General features: G+C 39.2%; 4 protein-coding genes across 8 annotated transcripts; 3 read left to right on the plus strand and 1 right to left on the minus strand.

Moving 5' to 3' along the window:
* Positions 1–651: 651 nt before the first annotated feature.
* aplf (aprataxin and PNKP like factor) lies at positions 652–9,772 on the minus strand. 5 transcript variants are annotated; one of them, XM_047044098.1, is made up of 11 exons: positions 9,707–9,772; positions 9,204–9,299; positions 7,428–7,499; positions 6,601–6,764; positions 5,543–5,735; positions 5,297–5,411; positions 4,045–4,220; positions 3,544–3,818; positions 2,825–2,950; positions 2,560–2,606; positions 652–1,576 (listed from the first exon to the last, which is right to left on the minus strand). In XM_047044098.1, exons 2-11 carry the CDS (start codon positions 9,297–9,299, stop codon positions 1,374–1,376), a joined length of 1,467 nt encoding a protein of 488 aa, XP_046900054.1. In that variant the 5' UTR covers positions 9,707–9,772; the 3' UTR covers positions 652–1,373. The 5 variants fall into 5 exon arrangements, with proteins under 5 accessions (XP_046900054.1, XP_046900055.1, XP_046900056.1 ...); XM_047044099.1 differs by having other exon boundaries at positions 9,204–9,314; positions 9,707–9,766; XM_047044100.1 differs by lacking the exons at positions 9,204–9,299; positions 9,707–9,772 and adding an exon at positions 8,138–8,702.
* A 770-nt stretch (positions 9,773–10,542) lies between these two features.
* On the plus strand, positions 10,543–11,153 carry LOC124483339 (F-box only protein 48). Its single transcript, XM_047043744.1, has 2 exons — positions 10,543–10,839; positions 10,992–11,153. Exons 1-2 carry the CDS (start codon positions 10,543–10,545, stop codon positions 11,151–11,153), a joined length of 459 nt encoding a protein of 152 aa, XP_046899700.1.
* Positions 11,154–11,532: 379 nt separating this feature from the next.
* Positions 11,533–14,731, plus strand: cnrip1a (cannabinoid receptor interacting protein 1a). Its single transcript, XM_047043743.1, has 3 exons — positions 11,533–12,081; positions 12,580–12,724; positions 13,462–14,731. Exons 1-3 carry the CDS (start codon positions 11,903–11,905, stop codon positions 13,624–13,626), a joined length of 489 nt encoding a protein of 162 aa, XP_046899699.1. The 5' UTR covers positions 11,533–11,902; the 3' UTR covers positions 13,627–14,731.
* Positions 14,732–14,854: 123 nt separating this feature from the next.
* Positions 14,855–27,651, plus strand: ppp3r1b (protein phosphatase 3 (formerly 2B), regulatory s1ubunit B, alpha isoform, b). The gene is made up of 6 exons (XM_047043742.1): positions 14,855–15,066; positions 18,386–18,425; positions 23,855–24,031; positions 24,400–24,459; positions 25,005–25,189; positions 25,325–27,651. Exons 1-6 carry the CDS (start codon positions 15,064–15,066, stop codon positions 25,370–25,372), a joined length of 513 nt encoding a protein of 170 aa, XP_046899698.1. The 5' UTR covers positions 14,855–15,063; the 3' UTR covers positions 25,373–27,651.
* The last annotated feature ends 184 nt before the right edge of the window (positions 27,652–27,835 follow it).

Below are 27,835 nucleotides of genomic sequence, written 5' to 3' on the forward strand. Positions count from 1 at the left end.
ACGGTTTAAATAAATATATAGTTAATGAAACAAAGAATGTTATTGTACTTTGTGCACATCGTATTTATTGTAAATATAAAAGCATCGAATTAACAATCAGAGAATTCATATTGTTTTTGTAGTACTCTTCAGTTATCTTCCATATTAACATAATTAGCAATTTCCTGTGGTTTCTTTAACAGTTTCATGTGGAATAAAAAAGTTGTAACACCTAGAAAAGTGTATTTGCGGTATACTGGTATACTGTATCACCCTTGGAGAAAGAGACAGATATAAAAAAGCAAATTAACTGATACATTTCTGCAATAAAAATGACCTATATTATCGATAGGGCAGTGCCCGCAATGATGACTCAGATTTCTGGAATATATAGTGCAGTGCCTCTGATGCAGCTGGTGATGAAATGTCTTCTTAGTGGTTTTGCACATATATTTTTCAAAAAATGCTTATCCCAACAACGTCAGTCATTATTTTCTGTTATTTGATGTAAAAATGCTTATCCCAACAAGTTCAATCGCAGCATTGCACTCTGTTGATTATAAAGAGGACACATGCAGAATATGAACTTTGCAGAGTACCCGGTTTTGAGCTGATGGTGGGAAACTAGATCCATTTTAATTTGTACATACATACACACACAGATTACGGGCATTACAAGAGAGATGGAATTTTATTTGCATGGTATTTCAACAAAACATGAAAACAGTTACAAGAATCTAAACAAGTTGGACCACCAGTTAAGGTTTTCCCCAAAGCATTCTATGTAAAGACAGATTGTACTTAATTTATGCAAGTAGATAAAGGTAAAAAGCCTATTCACCAGGTTTGCATGTTATTGTGTAATTCAGTGTATGCAGTAACAACATTGTCATAAATTCCAGCTGCAAAAACATCACATGGTGTTATAATTCAGTGTCACTGGCTATATAATGGATAAAGGAAAGTATGGGGGAGGGCAGGGGAAATGTCTCAAAAATCTAGTTTTTGCTTACACAACCTACATATTCACTGCATCCACTTACTCAATTTAACCCAGGTCTACTGTGTACTTACATAGCTATGAATGCCAAATAAATGTCAAGTTAGGTTTTATAATGTAAAATATTAAATGAGCATTCTAGTCAAAGAATGTCAAAGAATAAATATACGTACCATCAAAAAGCTTTTTTCTACTGATGGTATTCCAGTGAATAGAAAGCAATGTAACAAGAGCAACTGTCCTCATTCAACCTGTTAAGTTGTTTATTTTGTTTTGTTGAGTGAATGAGGGAGTCTTTGTGGAAAAACGAAAGCACAGATCAAACAGCAAGTATGGAATCTTCTAATTGTTTATTTTGGATTTAACAAAAAAATAAAAGAAAGAAAATGTAAAGTTATTTTGTTTTTTTTACAAATGCCATGGCTTCTTTCTTGAGTCTTTTTAAGTCTTCCTTTGTACTGTCGTCCGAGTCAGGTGGGACATAGTCAGAGTCTTCATCCATGTCCTCACTTTCGTCGTTGATGAAACTGTCGTCATCCCCGGAGTTATCCTCTTCCTCCTCATTATCGTTGTAATTTTTCTGTACGGTCCTCTTTGCTGTTGATAGGATTATGTGCAATTAACATGCTGAATAAGTCAACTGCAACTGAAATGAGGTTGTTACTGTACTTTCTCGTCAGTGAAGCTGATTTGTACTTGTATTTTATGGAAATGAATTATTGATGTTGTCAAATAAAGAAATTTTAAAAAAGTGTTTAATGGCTCATAGTTTCAATGTGGCCCTGGTGTCTATTTAAACCACACCAGCTGAAGGCTATACACTTCATCTGTGGTCCATGCACTCTACTTCCAACTAGTTGAAGAAGATTTTGGTGTACATTAAAGAAGCTTTTATCCATTATTATTACCTTAGGGTTTGAAAACCTTGTGTATTAGAACCACTCAACAAGTGAGCCTAGGTATTTTATGTACTCTACACATTCGAGGTTTAAGATTAGGTTTGAGTAATCCACACCTATTAGGCTGCCATTGGCTCAGTTTATTTTTCCACCATCTTCAGTACTCAGCATGAGAACCATAACATGCATGAAAGTATGTGTGACATATCGACAGCAGCCAATGGTATTTCAGATGAAAAGGAAAAATTCCATGAGCGTCCCTAGCCAATGTCTGAACAAACAAAGGCTCCTTTATGCTGTTTTTCTACCGAGTCTGTGACCTGAAGAGCACACTGATTTTTACACCTATGTAGACAACAGGTCAAAGGTCCTGGATAAGTTAATATATGTCCCTGTTGCCCCCACCCCCGACCTTTTGATCAAGAGTTGAATAAATAAATGTAAGTCATTGTATGTTAAAAACTCTCATTTATGTGTACACAGAGGGGGAACCTCTTCGTCAAACAAAATCAATAAGGAACCCCCCTAAATCTTAATGCTCATAGCGATACTTGTGCAAAAACATTTGGGTCTTCAAACACAGGCCTTTTCATCTCTGCATAAGTGCACGTTTTTATGGTGCTCGTTTTTTGACTGCAACTAAAAAATTAGATTAAATGAATTACAGTGGAATAAACATACCTCTCGTTGTAGTGTGTCTGTATTCTTTTCTGTGAAGTGGATTTTTCCTGTGAAGAAAACCATTGTTCCAAACTTAATACAGACTTTGGGATGTCAATTGCCTGAACTGAAAATAATCTAAAGAATATCCTGTTGCTTGCGCAGGACATTTCTCATACAGTTACTAATAACATGAATAATGATAAAATGAATCAATGAAATTGTATTAATAATACAATAAAATGAAGAAATAAAACAATAGCTACATTGTAAATGTCTAACGCACCTATAGCAGTCAATTCCATAGGGACACTCTGGACGATCTGAATCATCTTCTTCCTCTTCTTTTGAATCTTCCTCATAATCACTGTCGCCAGGGTGACTGAATTCTTGGAAATGAAGTGGATTTTTCCTAAAAAGATTTTTGATGTATTGAAACAACAAGGCAACTTTCATTGACCAGATTGACCGGTTGTTATTAATATATAATGTATAAAATGAGACAATTTTGATTGATTAAAGTGGCTGGTGATTTAGTTAGTCTCAGGGAAGTTATTACATAGAGTTATTAACGTATGATCAGAAACTATGGGAAATGTCTTTCTGGCCTTTCATATCTAAAGCCCGAGGCCTTGCTTGCTTTTCAGTATAGTGAAGCTTATTCAGAGCAGCATCACATTATAGACAATATTATTGTAGCTGTTCCTTATCTTCAAGTATTTTGGAAAACAAAGACGACCTTCAATTTACCATAAAATACCCAGAAACACACTGCACATGTTCAGTTGATTGATAACAAACAGTATGGAAATTGTTTCAATGAAAATAGTTTGCATTGTGTGCCATGCTACCCAGTTTAAGTATCTTTTGCTAATGTGGCGGTGATGTCAATTAATTACGATACCCCATCTATGTTCTTTGTTTAAATGGGGTACACAATTTATTTCAAGTGCTTCTACAATGTTTCATAATTTCCTCTTCACAGAATACGCTCTTGGAACGTACCGGTAACACTCCTTTCCATAGGGGCAGTGTGTTCTAGGCTGGGCTTTGGCTGCGCCACGGCCAGACTCTGGGCTTGACCCCCTTCGCTTCATCCTCTGACCACTTTCCGGCTCACTGGGTTTCACTCTACACGTTGAGCTGCTGCCTGTTGGTGTGGCTCCGTCTCCTTTTTTCTTTCCATCATCTTCTGCTTCCATGTCTAAGTTGTCTGACTCTTCACCATCCTCCACTTTGTTGATATCCAGCCTGGCTTTGTGTGCCTGAGGAGCAGCAATCTAAGCACCAACAATGACAATGTTTCATTTACAACTTACTTCGAATGACTGAACCTCATCCACTCTTATGAGCTTGCATAAAACCACATTTCCCAATTGTAATGAATCAATATTTTATTATTGATTCATTATACTTACTAGTTATATCCTTCATAAAACTAGACCCAAACTAATGAATAGGGACATATGCTAAGAAGATAACTGTAAATGTATGACAAAACTTAACTGTTTCCACCTCATCTTCCTCACTCTTCTTCCTCTTTGTCCTCTTTCTGGGCTGCTCCACTTCGCTGTGTTCCGACTCCTCCCCAGAGATGGGCTCCGTGGCCCGGCCCTGCTTTGATGCTGCCGCAACCCGGCTTGCCGATGAGATCGATGTTCCCCTGGCTCGCTTTCCAGAGCCTAGTGGGGTTCGGGTTTCAAAACGTACAACAATGTGTAGTTTACATAAACGGCATATCAACATTGCCTACTACCGTGTTTCAAAGGAGACATTGTGTGTTAACAATTAATCCATTAATGGTAATGGACAGAGGAGCTACAAAGGAACCAAACCCCCTTTAAAGGGAAGTGAGTTTACTCTGCAACCATATTGGTCGTTTCACTAGGTTTCAATAGGATTCCTATTAGGGAGAGAAAAAACCAGTGGAAGCCTTTCTGCGAGAGCTTGATCTGAACTCCCTAACAGAACCAGTACTGCACTGGTACTAAGAACCAACAAGTACACAGCATTTCACGGCTACAAATTTGAGAATGTAAATTCATATGTGGGCACAAGTGCCCAACCTAGTGTTATCTTTGATATTTTACTAATAACTCTATATAACAGGTTTTACTAAAAGGTTTTTAAATAAAGATACAGAATATATTTTTATAATGCATTGTATAACTGTTAAATAAATGTTTTTTCTGAAATGCATATTTAAAATGCATAATTTGACGGTAAAATTATCGTATGTGACTGTCATTTGATATAGTTGCAGCTACTCCCAGAAAACAGCTGAATAGTGTCGTTTTAGCCAATTTAATTCTTTGTTAAAAGCTATTTGAATCTGGGCCAAAGAACACAGAACGTTTTCACCTTGCGGCCCTTCACAGCCGTTTCCTCATAAGAAACATTCTACCTTGATAAAAGATTTGAATACACTTTTGGCATTGATAGAAATGATAACTTCAAAACACTTATTAAATTAAATAGGAACTTTTTGAAAGGAGGATTTTGTCCATCAGAGAAAACCATGATCATAAAGCAGGTTGCAAAGTAGCTAAATCAAGTCAAGGACTTGAGCTTTGGAAAAGGTCATGCAACTCCTCAACTACTCATCTGAATTAGGATGAGTAGATTTTTCTCATTCCAAGTTTGGTCAACAGTGGTTTTTCCCAAGTGATAACCTCAGTTTGCATTTTTATTTTGAAATGTTTTGTAATGTTCCCGAATTTTATTCGTGGAATTGTGAGCTGGTGATATAAAAAGGTACCTTTTGGGGTTGAAGGGCTCTTGGGAGTTGTGATACCTGCCATCATCCAGGCAGGTAACACTCTTTTCTTTGGTTCTGGTTTCTCTTCTTTCTCCTCTAAAATCCCTGACTTGGTCTACATGAAGAAAAAAACAGAACATAAACATAGCTGTTGTTTTGTTTTGTTCATAAAACTGTAACGTTAGAAATGTAAACAGTCAGAAGTTGAATTAAATTGTTCCACATCAACCGTGCAGATGTTCAAACCTGGTTTAGTGTTGGGTCTTGGACAAATGGGTCATCCTTTTTGGCTGTGGTTGCTGTTAGTGTCTCTGGTACTTTTTCTGGTGAGCGTGGTGTGGATGTCTTGCCTTGAAGCATGGTGGGATGAGCTTGCTCATTACTTGGCTCAGGATAGAGAGGTGACTTGTTGCAATCCTCGTTATAGCCTTGACTGTTTCTGTAAGACATCCAACATGTCAAAGCCATGGGAAATCCTTAAAACGATTGGGCTATATGTTGTTCTGCAACACACGATGGACCCACTCTAAAGTCTGCAATTCAGACGCTAGCAATATTAGCTTGAGTAGTTTGGTTTTGCTTCTTTTTCATCTACACTTCAAACAAAAATAAAACATCAAAACCATGAGGTTTGGCAGTCTTGTACATAAGGATCCCCTTTCCAAAATAGCTGTCAATAGTCACTCAATCTAAACTGTAAAAGATGAAAGGCCTGACTATGAAATGAATGCAAATGACCATATTTAAAATCCATTAGTTGCCACATGTCCAACAAAAGCGCCAGTACCTAAATCTGGTTTTATATCTTAAAGCCTGCCCTGCAAGGATATTAAGATATTAGGGGCTGTCCTGCCAAGACCTTAAGTGAAATACGTGGCCTATGATAACAAGTGTATAGGGATTATGATGGAATAAGTGAGGTGAGTCTTTCCATAATTTTCAGTCCAAAACAGCTCTGAAGATCGGGAAAAGGGCCAGAATCTTAAAAAAATCTATATATTTTAATGACGCTATAACAACAGCACCTTCAGCATGTCCTGAACATTTTTATAAAAGCCAGAAGGAGAAAATAAAACCAGTTTTGTGGATCAGATAAGAGAATAAACTATTACTGTTGTGAACAAGTTGTGCTACTATTGGTAAGCCTCAAATATTCATGGCCTTACAATATTTTTTGTTCATCATACATTTTAACAACAATCTTGGTTCAACGGAGATTTCAACAATACTTGAATGATGTTTATGCAAAACTGAGAGTGGCTTCTGAGTGGTAGGTTGCTTAGACGTTTTCAGTGCAGAAGTACCTGAGTGTGCCATTGTCCCCATCGACAGCCACAACTTTATACATGTATTTCCCAGGGAGGAGGGAGAAGATGTCGCCGTCTTTAAGTGTGTGCCACTGGTTCCTGTCTAGGGGTTGAGGGGAATCGTCCAACGAGGACTGACAAAAGCAGGGGTTGAGGTGGGTCTGGAATCCAAAAAGAAGAACAGCCTTTGTTTGAGGATAGATGCTATATCTAGCCACATAAAGGTGATTATAATTCATTGTCATGCAACTGCGGCCTGTAAATAACAGCACTAATTAATTCACTGTAGCTGCTATAAGGCAACATTGACTCCTGTAAACTAAATGGATGAATGAACGCAACTGCATTGATATTTCTATTCCGTTTTATGAAGGTAATTTATGTTTATGTTCAAGGATTCTACTTCTGGCTATATTTTACAAGAACAAAAGCAGTCTGATGAAGATCAATTAAATGTGTATATCTGATCTTGCTTTACACATTCAGTGAACAACTGAAGGCAGACGTGTCCAATCTTTCTTTTTTAGAGAGCTTCTCTTACTGCAATTAAATTAATCTGTTGCATAAAGCTCTTGTAACAATGTTTCAAGGCTTGTTTCAGAGGTAGAAATGTGCTGAGTGGACCCTTCAATGGATCAGAGACATTAAGGAGTATCAGGACATAGACCCTCAGAGGGGTCTGATGTGTTCTTAGTCATACACTACACTCACTTGATGGATGTCATATTTCAATAAGGGAGAACAATGACCTGCCTGTGCACTTCCCCCTAATGAGGCCAACATGCACACACTTCAAGCTCTAATGAAAGAACCAGAGAACGTACCGGTTTGATGCGCAACTGCCCATCCAGGTTTTCAAGCATCCCATGGTGTCTGGAGACTCTTTTGTCACTAACCTAGGATGAAAACCAGATTGAGTAAGGAAATTAGATATGGATTCATGATCACATTTCCATTTAGAATGTCAAGGGGAGGTGCCACCAGAAATGCATTGAGTGCGGTTTAAAAAAGCTGAGTAATTACAGTCTATCTCCAAAAGTGGATATAGTATTATATTTATCAACAACAATTTACATGAGCCTCATTATAGAGTCCTCTATGAGAAAAATGTCCGACAAACACAATTGTCTGACAAAAACTAAGCCTTCGGTAAAAAAAACTCTTCTGTGAAAAATGTCACAGACTGTGGCCAAAACACTGGTCATTTATTTGATTTTATACTGGGTTGCCAAAATAACAAAAACACTACACACAAGTGTTGTTTTCTGCCATTTGTTGCACTGCGTTGCATGCAATGTCCTTAAATTCATTATTATTTGATGTATTTAATGTAACTGAGACATGTACTCTTGTGGTTCACTTTATATAAGGCATGTACAGTGTGTAAATAAAAAAGGTATCAGTGTAAAAGCATCTGCAAAAAAAAATATGAATAAATATTGTAACAAACCAGGGGAGTCAGACCAGCCAATCCGGCCCTGAAGGCGGGCCCATCGACTTCGATTGGGGGAGGTGATAGAAGGAGTCTACCTGCCTGTTGAGGTGCTGCAGCCACTGGGCACATGGCACTGGTCACACCTGGAGCCCACCAGACAATCAGGCGAGGGCTTAAAAGGAGCCAGCCCAAGGCCGCAGGGGAGGGAGAGAACCAGAGAGACAACCCTGGAGGAGTGTTGCAACTAACCTTTCCCTCTGCTTTGACCCCCCCAGAACCACACTCCTTGAAGGACCACAGACCCCGGACGGGAAGACCCCTAATTTAAAGTTTGTCCCCCTACCCTTACCCTGACCCTCTTTAGTAAAGACCAATTTATGTTAACCCCCCGTGTCTGAGTCTTATTTTATTGTATATCGGGCCCTCAAGTCCCCTGGGTTGCTACAATGTGTAACTTTTACATCCTTCTTAATTACAGTATCTGTCTATCTGACAATGCACTTTGCCTTGGAGGGACATCTGTTGGTCTAGTACAGCACTGCAACAAGGAGATCCCACCATAATAATTTCAACAATGTAGATAATAGCCGAACTGTTGTATTCTATTTTTTAGTTAATCTTATATTTTTATTTTACGGTTGCTTGTTTTTTCTACATGTACACTTGCACTTACAGATTAATGTTGTTTAAATTGTAACTTGCTAACTACATGCTCTTATGGTTTTTCCCTTTGGCACTTGTTTTTTGGTTGTTCACAATGTGTGCTTGTTTTGGCTACCCGCAATGCTTTGGGGCTATCTTGTTGTTATTATCAGTGACCTATGCACTTTGTAAAGCTCTCTCTTGGAAGTCGCTTTGGATAAAAGCGTCTGCTAAATAAATAAATGTAAATGTAATAGCTAAAAATGTGGATTGGTTCAATTAGGTTATTTAAGGTAAAGGTTGTACATTTTATTTTATTTAAATTAATATTACAGTGACTTCTTGTATTTTGAAGTAAAAAAAATGTAGACTACTTTAAACATCACTTTTTTAGCTTTCGATTTGTCTGCTATTCAATAACCAATTGAGTTTACACAGGATCAGTGTATGAATATGACTTTCATTTGAGTTCCGTACGCTATAATTGTTTTGTGGTTTGTTTGTTTTTTAAAGAAAGACTTACCCCAAGAAATGGACCCCTTCCCAAAACAGTTTCTCCCTCTGGCAGGTGAACTGGACTGCCACCGTCTTCCACGGGCAAAAGGTTGAACCCCGCCATCTATGAAGGTTGTTGCTGGATGGTTAAATGCAGTATGTTGATAGGAATCACACATTATTCCTATGAAGAGACTACCTAGTTCGGCTACTTCTCACAAACGTACTTTTCCGCTATAAGGTCTAATATAATGCTTTATTTACAAGCCAGTACAAATGTAAATGTACTGAGTAACCCCTTAGCAATATGATGATAGTTGTTACAAAGCTATGATCTAGGGTCTATCGATCAATTTCTATCTAGGATCATCAAGACTGGCTTAGGAAGAATTAACTTAACTTGAATGCTCGAGGACAATACATATTTTTCATAACAGCTGGCCCCTCCTTTGATTATTTATAAGGCTTGTAAACCTAGTATTAAAACTGGAATTGAAAGTTATATGATTATTATTGTGAATGTTTGAATACCTGCTGTTTGGCTGTTGTGTTCGAGCTAACTTCTCTTGAAAATGTTTAAGTACTTCCGGCTATTACTGCGCACGCGTTGCCTTTATAACGTTTCTGTCTAGCCTGGTTGGCTCTGGCCTGGTTCTATTTTTAATGTTTTGAGTTATTTATTTAAAACTGAATTATTGTTGCTGTTGGTGTGAATTTACTTTAACTCAAAACATGTATAAATGTTTTAGACGATATTAATCGTATAAAGCCTATTCAAAAAGTAAAAAATCTGTACGCATGCGCTCTATTCTAAATGCTGTGACGCCATGCTTTCAGGATGTAAACAAAATTTTGAACTGTGAGACATTTAAATCCTGAGCTGTCAAGGAGTGGTTCAATACTACTTAGGTAACCTCATCTTGCTTGCTATTTAATTTAATGCGTTTTTGACATATTCTATGCAGTATTATGTTAACAAGTGGATTGTACATGTTAAATTTACAAGATGTGTATGCTTTTATATCGCTAGTAACCTTTGTTAAAGGCTTTGTACGATCGGTCGGGATTAATTCGAACTGCGAGCTAGTTCGTCGGAAAGGAAGTCTAGTCACTGCAGCTAGTATTTCTCTTAACAGCCTTCACGACTACATTTTTTATTAAAAATAATAGATCATTTGAAAAATGTGGCTCAAGTGATAGAGTTGGTTTGAATTGTCCATATCATTTATTTGGGGGGTTCGCCTCTCTAATGTAGGCCATGTTGAACCATGACTATATGGGTTACCTGATTATGTTTCATAGATTTGTACTATCACCTTTTCCCTATCAGGAACACTTTTCAGGAAAACCCTTTGGGACCCTGAGCTATGCAGGATGTCTTCAAAAAGAGTTCAAATACCTACTTTGTCTCTGAAGAAAGACCCACCCTGAGCTTCAATGCGGAGACCTGCCCAAACTTTGCTGAAACTCTGCCGACTGAAATTAGCTTGAATATATTCCGTAAACTGGACACTCGCAGCTTGTGTAATGCTTTGTTAACTTGCAAATTGTGGTACCATATTATTGAAGACAGTGATCATATTTGGAGGGATCACTGCCTGGTTGTAAGAGCTGTCTGTCAGCGAGAGATTGACGGGGACAGGCAAGGTGGAATGTCATGGAAGGTGGGTCTCAGCAAATGTCCTTCACTAACAGATAACAAGCAATCTTCTTTTTTTTATCCAGAAAACAAAATACATGTTACATGTTTAAACATAATTGAGCACCAAATTATGCCATTCATCCAGTTTGTTTTTTCTTCTATATTTTAAATTAGGTCACACTAGTGCGGAACTATAAAAGAAGCTTTTTGAAGAGGGACTGGTTGAGAGGAAGATACAGCAACGTTCATTGTGCAGATGAACTCCTAGACACATACATGTGTCCCCTGGATGTTGAGACGTGGGGCGAGATTCTAGAAGCAGAACTAGATAGATAGGCTAATGCCTGTAAAAAATACTGGTTATAGCCACTTTTGTAGATAAATGTATGATTATGTGAAGCACTTGACTTAATTTCTTGATGTAATTATTTCTTATATTATTAGGCTTGTTTTATGACAAACATAAAAACTATGTTAATTTATATATTTTGTAAAACTATTAGGAATGATAACTGTGGTTTTCAAATATTTGACAAAAATTGTCGAGTCTTTTTTATATTAATTTGGTTTCGTGTTTAACTAAGCCTTTTAATTCCATTGCATAGCCTAATATTATAAGTTATGTGTAATGGGATCACACTGAAAATAAATGCACATGGCTTTCAGTACCTACAGAGAGTTAAGCGGAGAAAGTAAATCGCGTTCCATAGCCTTCCCATATTTTAGCCCTTCGGACAGGGGCCGCTGGCCATTTCAGAGTTCGCTTAGACGTAAACTCAAGGTGCTATAAAGTAGCGACAAAATACACTTGTGCCTGTCTTATCTTTATAGTGAGCCAGTTACGATGTATTCTATAATTGTGTTTGGATTGGTATTATGTTCGCCCCAAAAATATTTTTGATGGAGATACGCTATGAGGCTATGTCGGCTTATTGTTCGTGACTGTACGCGACCGCGACCCTTGCTTGCAAACTGTATACGTCACAGCATCCTCTGGTGCCACTGTTGGGAATACACCATTGCAGCATCATTCCTTTCCGCTTGCTTTTTTATTGTAAAAGGACGGTTTACATTGTCTTTGAACCATGGATGACGTTCCACCAATAATAAATATATCAATTGCTCTTAAAATCCAACCAAATGACGGACCGGTTTTTTTCAAGGTGGACGGTACGAGATTCGGGCAGAGCAGGACAATAAAATTGCTTACAGGATCGAAATACAAGATAGAGGTCGTAATGAAGCCAGGAAAAGCTGAGGCCACGTAAGTCTATACAATAGAGGCAGTAAGGAAATCATTGCTAAATGAATGTACAGTAAGGCTGCTGCAATATTTAGCCTACCGATGACCGTTAAATAATCTATTAGTCTAATATTGGCTACATTATATTTCTCTTGAAAGAAAATTGTCTATGGGAAACATCAAAAGGTTGTATTTTTGGAAGCCTATGTTTGGTAGCCTATGTGTCCTATATTTAGCTATACAATTACATAGGAACGCCTGTTCGCATAGACATGGAGTAGAGTGGCCCTCTGCAGGCCTGCATCCGATACAGCCTGTATTAATAAATGATGTAGGCCTATTGACGTGTGTGGATACATGTTTTATTAAATCAAGTAAAGGAATGTCAAAATACCTGGTTTGCTTGATAATTCATACCACTAGAATTTCCACTAAATGACCAGATGGTTCAAATGGGTCGACTGTGCTACAGATGGGTGGGGCTGTGGTACTACTGACTCTGTTCCATGGAACTCGCAGGGCCATGAATATTGGAGGTATCACCTTCCCCCTGGAACAGCAGTCAAAAGATGAGGAGTCAGTGGTGTACCATGGACAATATGACACAGAGGGTGTGCCTCACACCAAAAGTGGAGATAGGCAACCTGTTCAAGTCAGCATAGAGGTAAGTGAATACAATTACCCCTCTTTAATTTGTATGCATACATTTGTTAGGATAAACGGTCAAAGGAAGTGCAAAACTGCCATACCGCTTATTTTTTTGACTTTCTGCAAAAGATTTGGACACACTTACTCATCAAATGGTCACAGATGAGAAAAGCTTTCATGTTTGCAGGTGCCTTTGGAAAATATTCAACCCCTTCACATTTTTCCACATTTTATTGTGTTATAGACTTGAAACAAAGTTATTACGTTTCCCTTTTGAATCAGTCTACACACAAAACCTCACAATACTAATGACAAAACACTTAAACACGTCCATTCAGACCCTTTGCTATGATGCTCTAAATAGAGTTGAGATTGATTTAGAGAAGGCACACACCAGCAAATTTGATGCACCATAGTTCACAGTCCATGTTGTAGACATGATAAAGATACAATTGTCTTAATGCATAGATCTGGTTCAGATTATAAAAAAATGCTAAAGTCTTCATGAATGTCAGGAACATAATGGACAACATTAAAACTTGAAGGAAGGGTTTTGGTCAGTGAGGTAACAAAGAATTGAATCACCATTCTAAGCTTCAGAGTTTGTCTGCAGAGATGGGAAAACATGCCAGAAACTTGCATCTTTTCATCACTCAGTCAGTCAGGCCTCATGATAGATGAACGCAACTCTTGAATTGACGGTTTGATTTGAAATAAAATAAATTGTCTTTGTCCATGTTATTTCTTTTACAGTTTCCTAAAGCAGGCCAGTTTGAAACAGTATGGCAGGTGAAGTATTATAACTACTACAAGAGAGAGCACTGCCAGTTCGGAAACAAATTCAGCGACATTGAGTACGAGTGCAAGCCCAACGAGACCCGCAGTCTTATGTGGATCAACAAGGAGGTCTTCAACTGACGACCCGCCATATCAACTCATCCTTCTCACACCCAGTCACAGAAACCAAGCAAAGGAAATGAGTTGCACTATGACTATTTTTGAACATCTGCTTAAAAAGGAAAGCCTTACTGTAGGCACGTTTGAGAACAAGCACTATCATTGTACAATTAACTGAGGGGAGGGAGGCAGCTGTCAGTGATGCTGGTCTTGGAGGTTATTGGTTAGATTTGTGCATTAGCAGGGAAATAAGAGCAATAGTCTTTCAGGAACTGAAACACAGTAGGACATCAGGTGAAGGGGACGTTCTTTATAGTCCAGCAACACCAGCCAGAGCTTTGGCCCTCCAGGACCAGGATTGAAGACACCTGTGGATGACATGTAAAAAAAAAAAACGATCTAACCCGTTTTATTACTCGTGAGGTGTGTGTTGTGTGTGTGAATGAATGAACATGGTAGTAGTATGCTTTCCCTCTGTGTTCGTTTTGTTAGCGTTAGTGTTGTTTAGGCCGTTGAACCAGTTTATCAAAAAGCAATGGGGCTTCAAGTTTGATTCCCTACGTTCTATAGTGGAGACATCTAATTTCCTGGATCCAAGTGCTTCTGCTCTTGTTACTTTGTGCTTTGCTTTGCCCAAGTCTCACCACAAAGTGCATGGCTGAACAATTTTATGCCAAAATGTTGTAGGTTTGTTTTAATGGAAACCGTGGTATCAGATTGCCTAGATGTTCTGTTTCTTACATATTGAATGGGAAAGTGTACAATAGAAGAAAAATAAAGCGACATGCCCGTACTTGAAAACAGTATGGTGCAATAAATGTGGCAATAGTTTCCAAGTTGTGTGTGTTCCATACTGATAAGATAAGTACCTGGTTCGTTTGTATGTAGACACATGCAGTTATGCAAGTGGTCTTTGGAAAGTGAATTGGCTTCATGGAGTAAGGGTTTTTAAATGTTTGTCAGAAAAAATATAGTCAACAGACATAGAGAACAGACCATAAAGGTGTGGCGTGCGTTGTGTTCTCTCGCCATTGTTACTCACTTCGCCACAAACAATTTGCAACTAAAGAGGATTTCGTAGTGCATTCTTATGCTTCGCTTGATACAAAGTAGATGACTACATCTATATATTGCAGTTTGCATTGTTTTTACAAGAGAGAGAGAGGGAAGAGAGAGAGAGGAAGGGTACCCGGATGTACTGTACAGTTTGCACCTCCCCCTACTCCCCTTTCAACCTCTCTCGCTCTCCACACCAACACAACCTCCTCTGCCTCTTCCCCCTCTCTGCGGATCCACAGTAGCTACTGCAGTGAATCCGTCATCCGTCGACTGGAGAGAAACCGCGAAAGAGAGTAAACCGGGTCTGTTCTACAATCAGAAAATCATAGCCTTAATTGATTGTGCAACATTGCCCTGCATTTTGTCTTTACGCTTTGAACAAAGAGTCAGATCGTCAGAATGGTAAGAAAACCTGTTCATAATAGTATTCTAGCGCTAACCAAATGTGTACACAATCTCGTACCGTACGCATGCATAGCACCCAAGGCGATCAGACAGCTCGCTTGCTCTTACGTTCCACCGTTTAGACCAAATGAGTTACATTTAGTCATTTTTGTGTTAACCTATATGACTTGTTATATTTTGTGGTCAGTATGCAAATGTTGTGTCATTGTTCAAACAGTGTCATTGTTCTGCTTTAGTCAATTCTTCTCATTTTTAACACTGATACTGTTCAGAATTATGTTATCTCAATTACATGGTAGAAACCAACCAACTAGCTAGCCAGCTAAGCACAGTGGTAATGGCGCGAGCTTGTGGGGAAAAAGTGAAACATTGTATCGTTTCCGAAGACGCTAGCTACAATATAGCAATATTGATATTTTGTCACCTCTTTGTGTAATCACAATTACACTATTTTGTCAATTTAGACCAATATTTGGCTTTTGAAACGCAGGTCCAACACGGCTAAGCTAATACTTGTTACAAAATACAGTATGGACACATTTTCCTGGTTGTTCCTCTGTACGAGAGATCTAAATGAGTGCGTGAAGATAACAAGTGTTACCGTGTAACACTGTGATAATTGTTATCTATCCAACATATTGTATATATTATGGGTCTAGATTCTATGTATTCATTAAACAATACCTACATTTTGATGTGTGTGTATGTTAACTCTGACTGCATTGATTTAAAGCAGTACTGAACATACGGTCTCTGTTATGTTACTGTACATTGAAATAATCCGATTTAAGATTGATTCAGAATGCTCTACAGTTTCAGCTTCAGTATGTATGCATGGTAAATAGAATGGACATTGAGATACCTTCATCTGTTAGGTGTTGTAATTTGTCACACAAGTTTGTGGCATCATTACAGCTAGTGGCCATTTTGGAAATACTATAAAATTATGTATGGAGGTTTGTCGGCCACATTATGTGAATGCATTTGAATGCCTCATAATATTGAAATGCTGCATTTAGGTCATTGCATCAAGTATGGCTGCAATATCACGTATCTGTCGGTCAAAGCTAGCAAGTATTTAACGTGCGTTTTCAGAAGTGCCAGATATCAATTGGTGTATTTGGCTGGTCACCAATATGGAGGGAGATAACTTTGAAATGACAATGAAAATATGATAAGTAATGAATTTTTAAGGTAATTTTCTTTTATCAATAACTCCCCCCACCCCCCGGGAAACCATTTAACAACATATGACAAGTCATGCTGTCATATTGCTCACCAGTAAATATTCTGTTTGGCAAAGAAAACGTTTTGGCATGACATTTGACTATAGGGCTCACAGCATGCGTCAGATGACTTGTCCTCTAATGCAGATGTTTCAGATAAAACAATGAGGAAACGATTTCAGAAAGAAACTCACCCCACTGTCACCCCACTGTCACCCCCTACTACAAAACACAGTTGTATTTGTAGGACCAGAAGAGTAGCATGATCAGTAGAGTAACATCATAAAACAAAAGACAAGTATTTGAAGTCTTTGTCGAGAAAAATGCATGTGAATTTGCATTGTTGTTTAAGATGAGTTGCAGTACACCTGTGCATAACCTAGCCTTGTACTCAAGCCATTTTAAATGTTTTGACTCTTTCAAAACTAGCCTTACTTGCACTCCTGTTGTTTGGTTACTACAAAGATGTGACCTTACACCAAGTAGATGCTGTAATCCTAAACCCTCAATCCACTTTAACTCAATGCTCTATCTTGTGTGGCCTGAAGTCAAAGAGGCACACAGCTCTCTTGTAGCATCAACACTACAAAATTGCAAATTTGAAAACACTAAGGACACCTGTTTTTTTGTTGCAATGCCATTTTTTCTTCTATCCACTGATGATGTACTTAAGAATTGATGGTAAACCACAGTACACTCACCAAACACAACACATTGGTCATCGGGAATGGCAAAAGTCACATGTGCTGCAAGGATATTGAGGCCTAATCCCTTGAAATCCTATGGTCATCCCTGCCCTTAAAAGACTCTGCGATAAGGTCTTTTACAGTTGTGGTTTTTAATTTTTAATTACATTTTACAATTTGCATTGCCTCAAATGTTGGATAAGTATCTTTTCCTTCCGCTTACTGTTATTGTTTCCAAAAGGAAGACATACTTTGAGACTGGATTGGTGGCCATGCATTTGTCTGTGAATGATCACTGGGGATGTGACAGGTTGTGGGGTTGGCAGCAAGTATGAACAGGTCCCCTTACTTAAGCTGTTTTCCATTTATTATGTTAGAAAAGGAATGTCCTGTCTTTATGGGTTTGTCTTGATTATTGCTGACGTTGCTTACACATACTGAATGGTGCAGTTTGATTTGAAAGCTTAAAAATATTGAATTGCAGATGACATAATGGTTAACCATATGCTCACTGAAATACTTACTGTGTTTAAAAAGGATTTCAAACTTGAGGTCTCTTTCAAAGCACCAGTACAATTATATCAGCGGATCTTCAAAAGTAGACATATTCACCCCACTCTACCACAGAAGTACAAATCAGGCCTAAAGAAATAATATAACCTAAAGCTATCAACAGAATTCTTTAATGGCGTCCCAGAGAGAAGCCCCTCAAGCCGTCTGTAGAGAAATAGATTCACATAAATTTATTGATGAGTTATTTAGAGAACCACGGTCAAACCTATTTGAGTTAATGGCGTTTTTGAGTTAATGGCTGGTTAAGGTCTCAGACTTTATCTAATGAGTAGAGCTACAGCCTCCCTCCCTCAGCCTTTTTCAATTTCTGCATGTCCCACAGAGATGCGGCAAGGCAAAGGCAGTGGATTGCCCTAATTTCCAAGGCTGGCAGAATCCAGTTCATTCTGTTGTTCTCATACATAATGGAGACCGCCACTTCTTAGGGATAAACAGAAGCAGTAGGGCAGTGAGGTTTCAAGTCCTTCCTGACGTTTAAAGGGCAGGACATATAGCCGTCTACACGTTTATATATGACTATATTTATGCAACATTCACATACTACAGAATACACCACGATGTGTCACGTTTTTGCCACAATTTCACATAATTGTCAATAGGATGCACCGTTGCTAAAGTGGAGGGACGTGTGGTGTACCGTTTCTTGTAATCATGTCTTCCCATAAGGTTTTCTCGGTTCCTCAAACTGTCCAAATCCATATTTGTGAATGAGTAGGCCTATGACTTAAACCCCTACATTTGACGGTTTACTGATTTTCACAGCAAACAATAGTATTGTAGTATTGTTGAAAAGGCAGTCATTCTCACCCATTTTTCTCTCTTCTTTTACAGGGAAATGAAGCAAGTTATCCCTTGGAGATGTGCACACATTGTAAGTATTTGACATGTGGATTGTAGACGTAAAGCATTAGCTTTGCTGAAAGTCCTAAAGCCTGAAAACACATTAACCTGACATAAACAATCTGCTTGTCCATTTTGTGCAAATACCTCATCAGTTGCAGCTGTGGTCAGTGAAAGCTGTGGGACTTTTTCGGCCAATGAACATGCAGACTACATTGGCTACTGTCAAACTTTGTTATTGTCATTTCAATTTGCGTTGCAAGCCGTATGACCAAAGTCTTGTTTCCAAGCATGACCAGTTAGTTCCATTCTCACGCAAGCACAGAACAAGCTGCCGAAACAATGTGCATAAAGAAAAAAAGACAGAGAAAGATTGATTACATTATTCATGATTAATTAGGGGAAATCTGTAAATTCAAGTAATATTCAAACCTTGATTAACTACGAATACATGGGACTGACCCAATGGCTAGCATTGTTTCTGGTTGAAGTTGGGTCAACTCAAAGTCCAGCATGTACCATAGGCGCTGGCCTCGTGTCTGGGACACTTAAGCAGTAGACAACTGGTGAGAGGGAATGGATTGGAAGGTGATCACGGAGTAGACGGATATATACATCGTCACACGCTACACTGAATTCTTTAGGACTCAACCCTCCCAGCAGCAGTGTGACCCAGTCTCCACGAGCTGCACATAAAGGTCAGTTTCAGGGCTGGTGGGAGAGCCGTATTTATTTTTAGTCCAAGCAATATTCCATTTTTAATTGGTTTTCTCGCCCATCCATTCCCCCCCCCCTCCTCCAATTCCATCTCAAAAAGAACAGGGGGCTACTTAATTAGAATTTCAGTACTGAACTTCCAGGACATACTTCTTTTTGGGAAGTCCCCCTTGGGGATGAATTGCAGCGAGCTGAGTTTGGTTTTGGAGTCACGTCAGCCTCGCCGGTGTCGGGTGTGCATGTGCTGGGTTAGTGGATGGATGGCTGGGGGGGGCACCTCCTAACGAGCTGTTAGGGTAGGTGTCACAGACTGGGGCACCTCGGGGGAGGCCCTCGGTCCAAATTTATGACAACACTTTCAGTTTTCTCACCTTGAAAACGCTGAACAAACTCTGTCTCAGGCTCGTCTGAGAAAAAGGGCTCTTTAAGAATCTCAAGGTATTTGTTTAGCTGGAAATCAAATGTTACATGTTTGGTTTGTCCAATCGCTCTGAGAAAGACCAGGCCATAACGGACAATTTGGCAAGTGCCCAAACAGTCCTACTTCATAAAGGACTTGATGTCGGCCTCTTGGTGCTGAAGTCTCCTTGGGCATGTGGACGTCTGAACCAGCAGGCAGTAACTTTGCCAGTAAAACACACCTGTGTTTATAGTGTCACGTCTGGGCCATGCACCTGCAGGACTTTCAAAAACTGAGAGACCTTTAACAGGTGCTTAATATCCCGCCTGAGCTGTCTTTCTCTTGTCAGTCAGTGGATTTCCCCACCGTGGGATATTTTTGGGAGTCTCCCCCCCCCCCCCCCCCCCCCCCCAGAGTAGGGGGTGTGGCAGCTGTTCACCGTGTCAAGAAGACACACAGCCTTAAATCAGCTGTGTGCTGCCAGGGCCTGAAACCCACTGCTCTGGTTCTCTAGTCCAGTTTTCGGAACCCCCCTAAGAACTTACTGATTGGTCAGTTTTGTTTTCGTTCACCAGAGTTGCTAAAACAATACAAATGTTGTATTTGGAAACGCAAGACATCATCTTAGCAGAAAGCTGAAATCAGTGTTCAAGGCCTGCAAGTCAAACAGTCTTTCCTTTTTGACGATTCCAGATATTCCTTCCCAAACTGTTTAGCAACTACCACAGCCTGTTCAGTTGTACATTTTGAGACATACATTTTGCTAAGCGTGGACTCTCTCTACCTGTGTACAATGGTTGTCGCTTAGTGACAATATTCAGCATCTGCTTAGAACGTCAGGTATGTCTTGAGGAGTGCCAGTCAGGCATAAAAATGCAGCAGATTACAGCATGCAGGCCTACATTACACATACGCATAATCAGGCAAAAACCGTCTCAGCCTTAATCAAATGACGTTGCCTGCCTCCTGCACCACCGATCCACATTTCAGAGCCAAATTATGAATCCTCAGACACATTAACTTGAATCGTTCAACACAACCCTGCATGATTACAGTAAGGTTGGGCATATAGTTTTGTGTCACTCGATACAAGAACTGATGAAATAATACACCAACTGTCTCCCCAAGAAATGGCAGATAAGAGTTCTTTATTAGGAACGATTGAGCTTGGGAGTATTTCTGTCCGGTTTGGGAGACTGCAGTGCTTTGATGCGCCTCAGTGGGTGCTGCGTTTTTTTTCAGTGGGATTGGTGCCGTGACGGGGCCACATGTAGGTGTTGTGTTTCCGCTGCAGTAAATTAAAGAGGGATGGCAGCGCGGCGAGATAGCACTCAGCAGACCCCCTTCATGTAAATGGCAGGCCAGTCACCACCGCCACATCATCCGCCTCTTGTCTGACACCAACGGGGGTTTTATGTGTGACCGCACTTTATCGGTTGGCAAACTCGTAGAGGGGTTCGTGTGTCTCCGGATGAGCGTGGTTTCGTCAGGTTTATTGGTCTCTGGTGGTGAACATCTAGAATAGTTAGACTACCAGTTAGTTTAACAAGGCTGTCCCAACCTCTGCTAGAGCTTAGTTTAGACACCTCACTGAATGTATGCTGACTTTAGTGGTCCAACCGATTTGGTTATTTGTTCATGTGGTAGCTTTTCTCTTTTGCTGATTTGGCATGCAATATGGCCATGCAACAGGCTCAGTATCTTTATTCGGGAGGACCTGACGACAGTCTCCTTACTCAAAACTCTATACTCTACAGCTCAACACCATGCAGGCTATTAGCATGGTTTGCGTGTTGCTGATTGAGAGGGAGATAAGGGCCACAGTGCCTTGTTATGAAATCCTATGTGAATGTAACACTTCTCAGTCCTCAGCTCAGCAGTTTGTGAAAAGCTTCTCTGACTTCTGTCTGCAACCCTCAGAAATACCCTCCAACACACACACACACACACACACCAGCCCCTCCCTTTCTGTATGTTAGCTGGGTTTCCTTGTTGCTAGGGGTTTCCCAAGGGGGAGGGCAGCACCAGCCAGTAAGTGTGTGTACTGTGTGTATGTTTGTGTGATTTCTGAGTGGGTGGGTGTGTGGGTTGACTGGGGTGTGGGGTTCTCTGCCTTGTTGCTAAAAATACTCTCATTTTCTCTCTCCTGTTTGAACTGTACTTCTGGACTGAATTGTATCCTCGCTGGCATATGTTCTAGTTGAGCAAGTGTAATTGAATTATTTTGCTGCAGTTTGGGCCTGCGCCACTGTTGTAATGTTTTCCTATCCACTGGTATGAAGATTGGTGTCCCATCTCTTACCGTCGCTAAGGGCAAACTACAAGCTATCTCTAAATAACAAGCAACATTTTAACTCAAATTACAATTGTTTATAGTTGATTGCCCTTTTTACAGAGTCTGGGTTCCTCTAAAAGCTAAGAAGCATGTTACCCTCATTTAGCTTTATCCTAAACATCATTCAGGCAATGTAGGAAGGGAGGTTTTTAGGATCATAATTCAAACAAAGGTTCATCATTTCTAGACAAGTGCCTGCAGAGGTTATTGCACAACCAGACAAAATCACAAACTGTGGATCATATGGAACTAATAAACAACATGCACTGGCCATTACCAGAAAAAAAGCCTAGCACCTGTATCTCATTGTATTTCCGTTCTGTATTTCCTTCCAGTGTTGTCCAAACTAAATACAAGAACATACTGTACATTCTCATTAGTTGCAGTAACTGAAAGGTATGGTGTCAAATATATAGGGAATATGCCCAATTCTAGGATCCTACCCCAAACATTTTTGTTTAAAGTTGCTGTTTATAAGGGTTGGCTTATGATATTTTTTGACTGGAGACACTTATCATTTGAAATTTCTCATGGCGATGGTAGATGTGAAATTTCACATATCTATATTGAGGGATGCGCTGAAAATGTTATGACCCACGCCCCAAACGGAAGATCAAGATAAATGAAACACACTTACAGTGAGCGTTCCACACTCAACCGCAATGTCACAATAGCGCATTTGATTTACTTTGCACATGCAACACTTCTTTCTTAGTGAGAGGCCAGGCCATTGTTATTTGTTGGGGCACAGAATATGCAGGGATTGTTGGACTGTGTGACTCTTTGGAGCATCCCACTCGCTTGTGTTGTGGAACATCTAGTGGTGGGCATCTGTTATGACATTTAGATGGGTCCACTACTTGTCCAGGTTGACGTTGCGCTGCAGCACCACTAACTGTTGACAAGAATTGCAATGGTGAGAAGTTTGGGCAGAAGCTTGGTTAACCGGGATCTATCCTAGGTTATTGGGTTAATGTAAAACACAACCTGGATTACACCACCTGTCAAAAAAAGAGATACAACATCCTTTACTCTGATAGGAATTGTACTCACATGCTATTATTTTTATTGACATATTTATTGTTGGCCATAGTGTACACTAACAATGTGATATGTACATATCTGCTGTAGATTTGTTTATCATTTTGTTGAAATGTTACTAGTTTAACAGCCAAATGGGATCATTGTTATTAAGTGGTTTAGTCATTATTAGTAGTATTCATTGCAAAACCGTACTTGACGAGTAATTCAAACTTTCAATGCTGCGTTGCTTTACTAAAACATGCCCTAAAGACGGATCCATTCTGCAGCAGTTTCTAATTTTAAAATATGTTTGAGACAGCACCCAATACTTAAGACAAATAATTAGCCTACTCAAAACAACATATTTAACTACACTATCTGATACAGGATTGATAAGTAAGGGGCTCCCTATTGATGTAAACCACTCTCATTGGACAGACCCATTGGCAAAGCGAGAGGAGTGGTCCAAGATAAGATCCTGTCAACGCTCTCTTACAGATTCCCTCAAGCCCATCTAGTTGGTGTGTGTGCATGTTACGATTAATGGATATCAGTCGAGTGATTAGTGTGGAAAGGAGGGGTCACATGACACGCTGCAAGGGCTTAGAGTTGTGGAACTGCGAGGTATGTTAGCTCAAGGTTCAACCTAAAGTACTCTAGAAAGCTGCAACTTGGGACAATTATGGCCAACACGCACAAGAAATCGGGTAAGATTCCTTCTGGCTCGGGTAAATCGTATCTAAAGGCAGCGAAGGGGCATAATACCAGATGTAAGTGGACAGCCGGCCGATTTACCCCCCACCCGTATGTGTCCTGTGTGTCCTTCCCTCTGTGGTGAAACTGTGGTGGTAGTAGTTGATAACCTAGCAAATGACCTACCGGACCTACCTACGAGTCTTGATTTTTTTGTCCACTGTCAAGTAATATGTCAGATTTGAACTCTACCCTTCCCTCTGTATCTCTCCCTCTCCCTTTTCTATTTCAGTTGATGCTGATGAGATTAAGAGGCTAGGAAAGAGATTTAAGAAACTCGACCTAGATAACTCTGGCTCCTTGAGTGTCGAAGAGTTTATGTCCTTACCGGAACTCCAACAGAATCCACTTGTACAGCGAGTTATTGATATATTTGACACAGATGGCAATGGTGAAGTTGACTTCAAAGGTAGGTTTTTGTGGTAATTGCTGTATCTCATACAGTTTTAATGCTGTTGTTTATCCTTTCCTCACTAGATGAGCATGGAATATGTTGCATGTACTGAGGCCTATTTGAATAAGTCTACTTTACGATTGAAAGAGTTGTCTGTTTTAGATACTGTTCAATATTTGTCTGTGATATTATGTTTTACACACAGTATGCAGATCATCTACATCAAGAAGATGTACACTTGCAAAATACTTTGTTTTGCCCATGGGCATTTTCCTTGAAGGAGCCCTCCTTCCCCTCTGTCTTAATCTGAATAAGCCGAAGCCTTTTACATGCTCTCACTTCCATTGCATTAACAGTTTATGTAATGGGATATTGTTTGGCAGAATTCATCGAGGGTGTCTCCCAGTTCAGTGTCAAAGGCGATAAGGAGCAGAAATTGCGCTGTGAGTATCATGCGAATAATCACCACAGATGTTTTACAATTAGGGGGACATTGCGATGAAAGGCAGCAAAGTGTTTAGAAGTAAGTACAACAGCTGGATTATCATGTATGTATAAAATGTCAAATGTTAACAATGCTTGCTGCAATTATGGTTGAGTTAAATTTAGCATTCACTAGCACTTGCTAAAGTAGTTTAGCATTCCAACCTCGAATGTCTGCACTGTCACTTAAAACAACACTGCCAGGTGGAATTTCAATATATTTCCATATCTACCAACACAGTGCACGACTAAAACTTCTAATTGAGAAAAAAATATAAGGAATACATTAGGGTGAAGAAATTAATATTGAAAAATGAATTGCTTTGTTAAATAAGGATTAATTACACAGCCCTCGTAAAATGTTTAGCATATTAACAGGGCTTGACTGAGAAAATATGAATACTAAATGTATGAATACACAAATACTGTGTACTAAATCACCTGATGAATAGACCTTTTAGGGATAGATGACGGAAACAGTTTGCCAATTTCCTCTTGTTCACAGTTGCCTTCAGAATCTACGACATGGACAAGGATGGCTACATATCCAACGGTGAGCTCTTCCAGGTCCTGAAGATGATGGTGGGGAACAACCTCAAAGATACCCAGCTTCAGCAGATTGTCGACAAAACCATTATTAACGCAGACAAAGATGGTGACGGGAGAATATCCTTTGAAGAGTTTTGTGCGGTGAGTAGATGAAATCTAAATATATAATCAAAGTTACCTCCATGAAGTCAAAATTACTATATCGGTAACACATTTAAAGTCAATGACCTCTACTGCTTTGAATGACATTCGGCTAATGTGTTCTGTCTCCCTTAGGTGGTGGGCGGATTAGACATACACAAAAAGATGGTGGTGGATGTGTGACCGATCTCACGAGCCCCTTGCAACCTTTTTTCCGCTTTTTTCTCCATTTCTGAGGATCTGCTCAAGCAAACGCGTCGTCCAGCAACGCTCTCTGTGTATTTTCAATGGAAGTATTTTCTCTGTGAAGCCACCTTTTTCCCAACCTGAGCCTTCCGAAGCCAACCTTTTTAAGTGTTATTGAACATGAATTCTATCAATAACCCGGTGTAGCACTTCAAAAGCTAAAGGACAGCTTTTTATCGTTGAGCGAGCATTTCAGTTTGGTGGAGGAAGGGAGGAAGGTTAATATAAATGTTTTTGAGGCAGTTGGGATTTTTTTATATTTATTTTGGTCTTGTCTTTTTTTTTTAAGAAAGTATATCTTGGGGGATGTTTGTAGTTAGCTGTTATGTAACTTGATGTACTTGATTTCAACACAAACATAAAGCATGAAGTGCCAATCAGAACATGTTAATGATAAAACAGTTGAGTATATGATCTATATCTACTGTTAAGATTTGGGAGTACTGCTTTTTCTAGTGCAAGCTGCACAATTCAACTAGTTAAATTTATTTTTCAGGTGTAACTTGTTTTCTTCTATTTTACTTAACTTGTTTATTGTAAACATTTTAGTTTCCGATAATGTAAGACACATTTTGTAAAAAAAAAAATACACAAAAAAACAACAGCACAACAGAGGGGGGATTGTGCACTATAATTGTTTATATTGTCAGGGACTACTATTGTCTTGCTTTATGAGATACAAAAAGTAGTGAAAGAGTAAAATATATTTTAATTTCTGCACACAAGCTTATGGTTTACTGCGAATGCAAGTCTTTTTTGAATCACGGGCTGATTATGTGAATAGTTTTCACTATAGAAAATGACCTATCCCCAACAATGTGCACATTACAATCAAGCCAGTGGCATACAATTGCAGGCAGTTTTAATATTCTGTATTTATTGCTTTCAGCCAAGATAAACGGTTTTCTTGTTGTAACATGTTACAAGATAGATCAAATAGCTTACAGACTATCATGTAATTAGAGATAATGCTGTTTTCAGTTGTGCATAAAAAGTTTAAGCTTGCTTGAAAATTGTTTTATTTAAACTGCTGGCAGCGTTTTGTTCAGGTAATTTAGCTACAGGTTAGGCTTGGCTTGTTGTTAGGCCTACATTGAGGGCTGCCGCATAGGTTGAGATTAAGGGGAGTAACTCTCAACTTCTAAATGTCATCTTTACAACATTGTTTATTTTGTATCAAGAAAACATTTAATTTGGTTTAGAAAACATTGTATTGAGTCAGTGGATATAGATAGAGGCCTTCCTCTTCCTCCCCGCCTCTGACCATTTTCTATTTGTGTTGAGTATTCTTGATAAAGACGCAACCAACTAGAGCGTTTATTACCAAGCCACCATATATTTTTTTTTTACACAGAGATGGGGAATACGACCGAACAAGACTCTCTATTACATTTATGGAAGTTAATGGATTCGATTTGTGCTCCGCTTTTGATCATTCGAATGCTCCTGCGCAGGGAGGTGTTTGAAGTGCGCAATCCCTATACCGTGCGCACACACGACCGCTCGTGCCGCTGTTTCTTTAATGGAGTGCTGCACGATGAAGGCTCTTATCTGTTCCTGAAAGGCCCCAAAGTCTTGTGATGTGCTTGCATGACATGGAGGGTTTTTCTCTTTATTTTCCTGTTTCTTTGTGCATGTAGATCCGTTTTTATTTTGAAAAGCTCCTCTTGTTTACATATGAATAGTAATGTTAATATATTATAACATGAATGAAAATGACATATACATGGATGTTGCCAAAAAGAATTGGTGAAAAAAATATGGAAATGACTAAAAGTAAATCCACTACATGTAACTGTTATAACAACTATAATCTTTTGGATCTGTGTGTCACTTTGATTCCAGCAAAGCTTCACTTATGCCCCAAGTCAACTGCCAGATGCTTTTTTTTCAAGGGGAAACTGTGTTTTTCTTCCTTTCTTTAATTTGTATTATTTTGAGTTGAATTGTTTTGTACAGATATTTGTTATAAACATAGTTATAGTGCTCCCTCCCTCGTTATTTTTTTTTGTTTTTAGGTCAGTGCTAAGATGTCAGTTTATTGGATGAAAGGGATATAAAGGTGTACATTGATAATGGGGTATTAGGGTGGAGGCATGACGGTTTCAGTCTTAGGTTTTACTTTTCCTCTTTCCATCTCTGCATGCTGCATCATATGCTGTGGGAACCATTGAAACTTCATACATGAACATAAGAAATAAACAATTTGAAAGTTGTTACAGATGTCATATATGGCATGACAATGTACATTTAAATGTGTAGTATACGCCTGATAGCATATGGATGGATAATCATGTTGTTGTTGTTATGCATCAAATTGTCCACTAGATGTCATTCTAACAATATATTTTGAGGAATGCCAAAGCGCTAGTTCATCCACAATGAGTGTTTGGGAGGTGT

This window comes from Hypomesus transpacificus, chromosome 21 (genome assembly GCF_021917145.1).
Source record: "Hypomesus transpacificus isolate Combined female chromosome 21, fHypTra1, whole genome shotgun sequence".
NCBI classification, from domain to species: Eukaryota; Metazoa; Chordata; class Actinopteri; order Osmeriformes; family Osmeridae; genus Hypomesus; species Hypomesus transpacificus.

What these genes read in the sequence shown, in the direction of transcription:
- aplf (XM_047044097.1), bottom strand. Translation starts at nt 8,167, where the DNA reads ATGTGCCCAGTGGCTGCAGCACCTCAACAGGCAGGTAGACTCCTTCTA. An exon ending in GGCAGTTGCGCATCAAACCG is followed by an intron (nt 6,765 to 7,427) that starts GTACGTTCTCTG and finishes TTTGGATTCCAG; the next exon opens with ACCCACCTCAACCCCTGCTT. An exon ending in AGGAAGATGAGGTGGAAACA is followed by an intron (nt 3,819 to 4,044) that starts GTTAAGTTTTGT and finishes GTTGGTGCTTAG; the next exon opens with ATTGCTGCTCCTCAGGCACA.
- LOC124483339 (XM_047043744.1), top strand. Translation starts at nt 10,543, where the DNA reads ATGCAGGATGTCTTCAAAAAGAGTTCAAATACCTACTTTGTCTCTGAA. An exon ending in AAGGTGGAATGTCATGGAAG is followed by an intron (nt 10,840 to 10,991) that starts GTGGGTCTCAGC and finishes ATTTTAAATTAG; the next exon opens with GTCACACTAGTGCGGAACTA.
- cnrip1a (XM_047043743.1), top strand. Translation starts at nt 11,903, where the DNA reads ATGGATGACGTTCCACCAATAATAAATATATCAATTGCTCTTAAAATC. An exon ending in CCAGGAAAAGCTGAGGCCAC is followed by an intron (nt 12,082 to 12,579) that starts GTAAGTCTATAC and finishes TGGAACTCGCAG; the next exon opens with GGCCATGAATATTGGAGGTA. An exon ending in CTGTTCAAGTCAGCATAGAG is followed by an intron (nt 12,725 to 13,461) that starts GTAAGTGAATAC and finishes TTTCTTTTACAG; the next exon opens with TTTCCTAAAGCAGGCCAGTT.
- ppp3r1b (XM_047043742.1), top strand. An exon ending in CTTGGAGATGTGCACACATT is followed by an intron (nt 18,426 to 23,854) that starts GTAAGTATTTGA and finishes TTTCTATTTCAG; the next exon opens with TTGATGCTGATGAGATTAAG. An exon ending in CCTTTGAAGAGTTTTGTGCG is followed by an intron (nt 25,190 to 25,324) that starts GTGAGTAGATGA and finishes TGTCTCCCTTAG; the next exon opens with GTGGTGGGCGGATTAGACAT.